Source organism: Hyperolius riggenbachi, chromosome 5, assembly GCF_040937935.1.
Source record: "Hyperolius riggenbachi isolate aHypRig1 chromosome 5, aHypRig1.pri, whole genome shotgun sequence".
NCBI lineage: Eukaryota > Metazoa > Chordata > Amphibia > Anura > Hyperoliidae > Hyperolius > Hyperolius riggenbachi.
The window spans coordinates 304,602,271-304,610,143 of NC_090650.1; the positions used below are offsets into that span (position 1 = coordinate 304,602,271).

Consider the following 7,873-nt stretch of genomic DNA (forward strand, 5'->3'; position numbering starts at 1 on the left):
ATACATATATATTAGTGATGATTTTCACAGGAGCACTGGAGTAAGTGGCACCCTTTAGTATTTGCTATGCTATTTGCTATGCAGCCTGTACAGCAACACAGCACATTTTAGTCTCCACTCTGCGTAATGCGCATGTGCCAGTTATTGCATGTGTGTGAGGGAAACAGCTGAATGCAGTGGATCTTATAAGTTCCCTCTGGAGTACATAGAGGGCTATGTTGCTGTACAGCTTATAGTAAAAGGTACAGCTTCCTCTACTGCTCCCATTGGAGGGATGGAAGTCATTGGAATGATCCAACGTTACCCATGCAGCGTCCATGGGGCATTACATTAAATTCAGGAAATTGTTGGTTTTATTGTGGGAGAATGTTTGTGTTTGGTGTGGGTAGTTGGTGGGCAGGTAATGTGTTTCTATGGGTGGGGAGGAGGCAAGATGGGGGGCGTGTTTGTGGGCCAATAGGAGCAGGGGACAGGTTATGTAACCTATGTTGGGCCAATAGCAACAGGTTTAATAACCACCCTGGCGTTCTATTAAGATCGCCAGGGCAGCTGCGGGAGGGTTTTTTTTTAATTAAAAAAAAACGATTTCATGCAGCCAACTGAAAGTTGGCTGCATGAAAGCCCACTAGAGGGCGCTCCTAACCCATATTTCTGATCGCCTCCGGCGATCCGCAGTAACAAGGAAGGCCGCAATGAGCGGCCTTCCTTGTTTTGTTTTGCTCATCGCCATGGCGACGAGCGGAGTGACGTCATGGACGTCAGCCGACGTCCTGACGTCAGCCGCCTCCGATCCAGCCCTCAGCGCTGGCCGGAACTGTTTGTTCCGGCTGCGCAGGGCTCGGGCGGCTGGGGGGACCCTCTTTCGCCGCTGCACGCGGCGGATCGCCGCTGCACGCGGCGGATCACGCGGCTGGCAAAGTGCCGGCTGCGTGTGCTGCTTTTTACAGCGAGCAAATCGGCCCAGCAGGGCCTGAGCGGCAGCCACCGGCGGTAATGGACGAGCTGAGCTCGTCCATACCGCTAAGGTGGTTAATATACTCCAAAACAAACAGTGCAACGCGTTTCACGGATATGTTCCCGCTTCCTCAGGCAATAAACAGATAGGAGTACACTGTAAAGACAGAGACAGATAGCGTGTCCTTAGACCGATGTATATGTGTGCTGATGGTTTTTGGTGTATAGTTATGTTAACGCGAATAATGGGTAAACAATGCTGTGGTTAGAGGTATATTGGGAGAGGGGGTGAGGGGCTGTGCGGAGATTGTTATAAGAGTAAGAATCGTAGTGAAAAAAAAGGGGGGGGGGGAGAGAGAAGAAAAAAAAATGGGGGGGGAACTATAGGTGGGGGGAGAGTTAGTGAGAAAATAAGGGTGGCAAAATACAATGCAATCAGATGTAGTAAACTGCAGTAAAACAGACTCACCAGTATAGTCTCAAGGTCACAAATAGCGCCTCTGTACCGGTGAGTCTGAAGATCAAGGTTTATATACCTAAGAGTATATGGGTGGACCAATTACATGGTTCATAAGGGGTGGGGGCTGTGTGATGGGCAGGTAATGTGTTTCTATGGGTGGGGAGGAGGCAAGATGGGGGGCGTGTTTGTGGGCCAATAGGAGCAGGGGACAGGTTATGTAACCTATGTTGGGCCAATAGCAAGAGGGGATGAGGTTGTATAAGTTCAGGGAACAGAAAATAAACAAATGTGTGCAAAGTGTGTCTATTCAGCCAGGTTAGCGACGCCGCCGCCAGAGGCTGAATAGAGTACACTTTGCACACATTTGTTTATTTTCTGTTCCCTGAACTTATACAACCACATCCCCTCTTGCTATTGGCCCAACATAGGTTACATAACCTGTCCCCTGCTCCTAATGGCCCAATATAGGTTACATAACCTGTCCCCTGCTCCTATTGGCCCACAAACACGCCCCCCATCTTGCCTCCTCCCCACCCATAGAAACACATTACCTGCCCATCACACAGCCCCCACCCCTTATGAACCATGTAATTGGTCCACCCATATACTCTTAGGTATATAAACCTTGATCTTCAGACTCACCGGTACAGAGGCGCTATTTGTGACCTTGAGACTATACTGGTGAGTCTGTTTTACTGCATTTTACTACATCTGATTGCATTGTGTTTTGCCACCCTTATTTTCTCACTAACCCTCCCCCCACCTATAGTTCCCCCCCCATTTTTTTTTTCTTCTCTCTCCCCCCTTCCTTTTTTTTCACTACGATTTTTACTCTTATAACAATCCCCGCACAGCCCCTCACCCCCTCTCCCAATATACCTCTAACCACAGCATTGTTTACCCATTATTCACGTTAACATAACTATACACCAAAAACCATCAGCACACATATACATCTGTCTAAGGACACGCTATCTGTCTCTGTCTTTACAGTGTACTCCTATCTGTTTATTGCCTGAGGAAGCGGGAACGTACCCGTGAAACGCGTTGCACTGTTTGTTTTGGAGTATATTAATAAACCTGTTGTCATAAAACTGACGGTATCTTGTCTGCTTCGGGAAGGCAAGTCCACCACCACCTCCTGAGGGATTTTAAGCCTTTTAGAACCTTTTATCCTGCTGGCGCCTCTGCTCACTCTTACATGACGCAGAGAATCGATTGCGATAGCTTTTTCTTCACGGGCGGTTCCAGGACGCGCCTGCGGCCCCGCAACCGTCCGTGACAGCCCCCCTCTTGTCGGCGGCTTAGGCACACACCCGCAAGATGTGTGGCGTCGCCGCTAACCTGGCTGACCGGTCTCGGGTTGCCGGTAGAGCGGGAAAACCCATTGGAGCCTGTGGCTCGGTTCCCCTGGATCGGTCGCGGTCCGCTACCCTCAGGCTTGACCCGACATGGACCGTTCCGGACAGGGCGTTTGCGCCACTGCGTTCGGATGGGGCGTCTGCCAGGACTGCTGTCAACGGGCAGTAGGTTGGTTAAGTCAACAGCCAGCCTACGCAGGGTTTCCCTGCTAAGTGGCTGTGGACCTAAGGGAACCCCGCGGGAATCCCTGGACCTTCCCAGCTCCTGTCAGACGGCACATGCTTTGCAGTAGTTTGCTACATCCCTGTTCATCCTGGGCCAATAAAACTGTCTCCGAATACAGGCAAGTGTCTTGCGGACACCAGAGTGTCCTGTCAGGGAATTATGTGCGGATTTCAGCACATGTCCCCTGAACGCACTCGGGACCACAAGCCATTTGGTATTCGCCTGCGGCTTACCTGTAGGGGGCTGCACAGAATCGCTGTACAGTCTCCCGCCTTCCCAGTACACCTTGAAAACAGCCCCGTCTGCGAGGGACTCAGAGGCTTGCTGCCTGAGGGCCTCCAGGCTTGGGTCGCTTTGTAGTGCTGCTGTGAGGACGCTGTCAGTTTCAGCCAACTGGCTCATGTCACACGAGGCCAGCGGCTGAAAGGTCTCATCCCTGCGGTCAGAGGAGGGGGAGGAGGCGGGAACCCCCTCCACCTGTTCTGAGCTCGGGTTCTGAGCAGTACAGCTGCGCAGTACTGCTAGCACAGGTATACCTTCAGAATGGCACAGACTGGCATTACTCAAATCGTCGTTGCATGCATTAATGACAGTGACAGGCATAGACACATTTTCATTACAGACCGTTTGTACATTAAACACAGGTACAGTTACATTTTCATCACAACAGACAGCTTGTACATCAAACTCAGGTGCCTTTGAAGCAGGCACTATTGAACCTGGTACCCTTGAACTGGGCACATTCAACCCACCTCCCCCTGGGGCTCCCCCAAGTGTATAAAGTACCTGGTGGTGGGTGGAGAGTCCGTTTCCTTCCGTGAGCGACAAGGCGGTCGTGGCAGGTTCGTAGTAGGACACAAGCTTGCCCAAATCAGTCCCCAGCAACACAGAGACTGGGAGATCCTTCACCACCCCAACAACCCTTTCTTGGACCCCTACCCCCCAGTCAAGCTTCACTCTCGCGTGGGCTATGTGTAAAAGGGTGCCCTTTTTCTGCCAGGCCCTGAACTTTTTGCGATAGGCTTCTGGCGTCAGCTGGTATTTAGTAATGATAGCGTCTTTTATAGCAGCATAATCATTATCCTTTTCCGCAGGTAACTCTGTGAAAGCATCAAGCACTTTGTAGCGCAGCAAAGGTGTCAGATGTTTGGCCCACTGCTCTTGGGACAGACGATACTGACGGCACGCTTTTTCAAAAGATCGCAAAAACAAGTCAATGTCTGTGTCTTTTTCAATATTAGCAAATTTAAATTTTGCACTTACGGGTGGCAGCACAGCCCTCAGACCCAGAAACCATTGTTCCTCAAAAGATGTTTCTGGCAGCCACTGAGACCTGGAAAGACTGGACAGTCACGTTGGGTCCGTTCCAACAAGATGTACCAGAGGGGAAGCCTGAGGGGGGTCGTCATGTTTGTACCATTGCCTTTTCGCTTACAAATATTGCAGCTGTTCCATTCCCACAAGAATGCTGGGCATCCTGGGATCACCAGAACTCAAGATCTCATTGCTAGATGTGCCTGGTGGCCGTCATTGGCAACTGACTGCAAGGAGTATGTGAGGGAATGTGCAGTGTGTGCTAGGAGCAAACCCTCCCGTCAGGCACCTGTTGGAACATTGCAGCCTCTGCCAGTCCCGAGTGAACCATGGACCCATTTGTCCATGGATTTTGTGGGCGAGCTCCCCAGGTCTGAGGGCATGACGGTCATTTGGGTGGTAGTCGATCGATTCAGTAAGATGGCCCATTTTGTCCCCCGGAAAGGACTCCCCTCGGCCCAGGAATTGGCCGATCTCTTCATCCAGCATATTTTCCGGCTGCATGGCATTTTGGAAAATATAGTGTCAGATCGGGGAGTCCAATTTGTTTCCAAGTTTTGGAGGGCATTCTGCCATCAGTTAGACATGGAGCTTTCTTTCTCATCAGGCTACCACCCACAGACCAATGGCCAGACCGAAAGAATGAATCAGTCTCTGGAACAATTTCTGAGGTGTTATGTTGCAGATGCACAAGCCAACTGGGTCAAATTTTTGCCGTTTGCAGAATTTGCACACAACAATCTGAAGAGTTCCTCCTCAGGATTTTCCCCATTTCATGTGGTGACGGGAAGGTTACCTAAGTTCACCCCATTGCCAGTGGCTTCTACTCCGTTTCCAGCACTGGAGAACTGGCAGAAGTCTTTGAAACAGATTTGGGGAATGGTTGAAAGAAATCTGGGGAGGGCTTTTCAGAATCAGAAAAAACAGGCTGACAAGAGACGTTTCATAGTGTGAGGAAACGCGGAAAGCCGCCGCGTGTGCCAAGAGCTAGGCGGCTGACTCCGCGTCCTACGCGGCGGTTTGCTCGCGTCTGGGTGTGTGGTGGAACGCAGAAAAGCCGCCGCATGTCCTGACAGCAAAGCGGCTGTTTGCATGCAGCAGCGTGTGCTTGGTGTGGCTGGGTCTGTTAGTGCACTTAGGCAGATGGAGAGCTATGCACGCGCGGGCCTGAATCCAGGACCTTTATACTAGCAGGGGAAGTGTCAGCTGATCAGGAAGATCAGCTGATTCCTGCAGGACTCATGATTGGCTGAATGGTTCGGGCGGGGCGGCAGTGTCCAGCAACTATATATTCTGCTGCTTGGTCAGTTGCTGGTTGCCTGTCGTTGCAATCACAATGTGGGAGCACGCAGACCCTTAGTCAGATCCTTAAGTGTGCCGGGACCAGCTGGAGCTGTAATCCTACACTTAGCTAGATTCTGTTGATAGCTTAAAGTACTAGTTTGATTGTGATTATCTGTTATGACTTCCTGCCTGTCTGACTACTCTCCTGATATCTGACCCTGTACCTTGCCTTTCTGATACTCCGTTGCCAACCTCCGCTTGCCCCTGATTCTGCCTCTGTCTTCTGATCCTGTACTTTGTCTGTGAGTTGCCGACCTGGCCTTCCCGACCCTGAGAACTATCTCTATCACTAGGAGATAGTTCATGCCTTGTATGTGCTGGGCACCTGCTTCACAGGGCCAGCTCTGTATTCGCTGGGCACCTGCTTCACAGGGCCAGCTCTGTATGTGCTGGGCACCTGCTTCACAGGGCCAGCTCTGTATCCGCTGGGCACCTGCTCCACAGGGCCAGCTCTGTATTTGCTGGGCACCTGCCCCATAGGGCCAGCTCTGTATTTGTTGGGCACCTGCTCCACAGGGCCAGCTCTGTATTTGCTGCCTCGGGGCCCATCCTGTATTCACTGGGAACTCGCTCCTCAGGTTCCCCATGCTTGTTACTATTCTTCTGTATTCTGATCTTGTACCCCGATATTTCTGATACCCTGTTGCCGAACCCTGCCTGTTTATTAGACTCCGCCTCTGCTTTCTGTATCTGTACTGTATCTGTCCGTGTGTTACGACCTGGCTTGCCCGACTTCGAGAACTGACCTTGCTGTTAGAGGCAGTTCCCAGATCTGTTAGTGACGCCGTCTCCTAGGTGTCACTCACGTTCTGTCCTTCCTACGCTCCGCCTGACTCCTCCCCCGGGAGAGTCCAGGCCTTCGGAAGGAATCTGTATTGCTGCAGTACTTCATACAGTACGGCACTTGTTTCTGAGGCTTAGTCCTCACGGTATTACTGTTGCACCAAGCACTCACACTACTCAGGTGTTCAGAGGCTAGCGTTATATCGGATTATTGGTAATACTGCAGATCATCAATAATCGGATATATATCTGTATTCCCAGTGATACTGCAGATCACCGAGAATCAGACCCTCTCTGCTACACCGATCGTGACACATAGAATGGGAATTTCTTCCAGGAGACTTGGTCTGGGTGTCCACGCGACCTTTGGCTCTAAAGCAACTGTCACCCAAGTTAGGTCCTAGATTTGTGGGTCCTTTTCCAGTAACCAGGAAAATCAATAATGTCACTTATGCCATTGATCTCCCTACCAGCATGCGAGGTGTGAGATCATTTCATGTGTCCTTGCTCAAGCCGGCAGTGCACGTGGAGTACTCTCCCCCCCCCCCCCCCCCCCCCCGTGTTGATTGATGACCAACCTGAGTATGAAATTGAGAAGATTCTGGACTCACGGCTTGTGCAGAACTCCATGCAGTATTTGGTTCACTGGAAGGGGTATGGCATAGAGGAAAGAACTTGGGTGCCAGACTGTCGTATGCACGCAGAGGAGTTGAAAAAGGAATTCCATAACTTGCATCCTGGGAAGCCGTGTAGGAGATGTCCGGAGTCCACTCCTCAGGAGGGGGGGTACTGTGAGAGAACGCGGAAAAGCCGCCGCATGTACTGAAAGCAAGGCAGCTGGTTCCGCGTCCAGCGCGGCGGTTTGCACGCAGCAGCATGCAGCTGGTGTGGCTGAGCCTGTTAGTTCACACAGGTTTAGGAATACGCGCGTGCGCGCTGAAAGGCAGAACTTTTATGATGGTCAAGGGTGGGGATCAGCTGACCAGGCCGGTCAGCTGACCTCAGAGCTGGTAACCATTGGTTGATCACTTTAGGGTGGCGCCAGAGAGCACTGCTCTATATATGGTTACTGCTGGCCACTTTCAAATAGTCTGCCGTTGCGATCACTACGTGGAAGCACTCAGACCTTAGTCAGATCCAACAGTGTGTTTGAACCAGGAGGACCTGGGAATTCACACTGAGCCAGATTACTTGTGTATTATTCTGTTATACTTCAGACTAGTTCCAGGGTGTAGAGACCACGGACCTCACACCCAAGACTAGGGAACTTGTGTTATTATTCTGTTATACTTCAGACTAGTTCCAGGGTGTAGAGACCACGGACCTCACACCCAAGACTAGGGAACTTGTGTTATTATTCTGTTATACTTCAGACTAGTTCCAGGGTGTAGAGACCACAGACCTCACACCCAAGACTAGGGAACTTGTGTT

At 51.0% G+C, this 7,873-nt stretch overlaps 1 protein-coding gene across 1 annotated transcript in view; it reads right to left on the reverse strand.

Annotated features, from left to right (window-relative positions):
• The window catches only part of LOC137519403 (RNA-binding protein 25-like), a gene marked incomplete at its 3' end in the record, with an annotated part of 7,475 nt that extends 3,177 nt beyond the window's left edge, over positions 1-4,298 (reverse strand). Inside the window, exons 1-2 of the mRNA XM_068238357.1 lie at positions 4,265-4,298; positions 3,959-4,188 (exon numbers count right to left, since the gene is read on the reverse strand). Coding sequence (XP_068094458.1) covers positions 3,959-4,188; positions 4,265-4,298 — 264 coding nt within the window. The remainder of the gene's footprint in view (positions 1-3,958; positions 4,189-4,264) is intronic.
• Between the last annotated feature and the right edge of the window lie 3,575 nt (positions 4,299-7,873).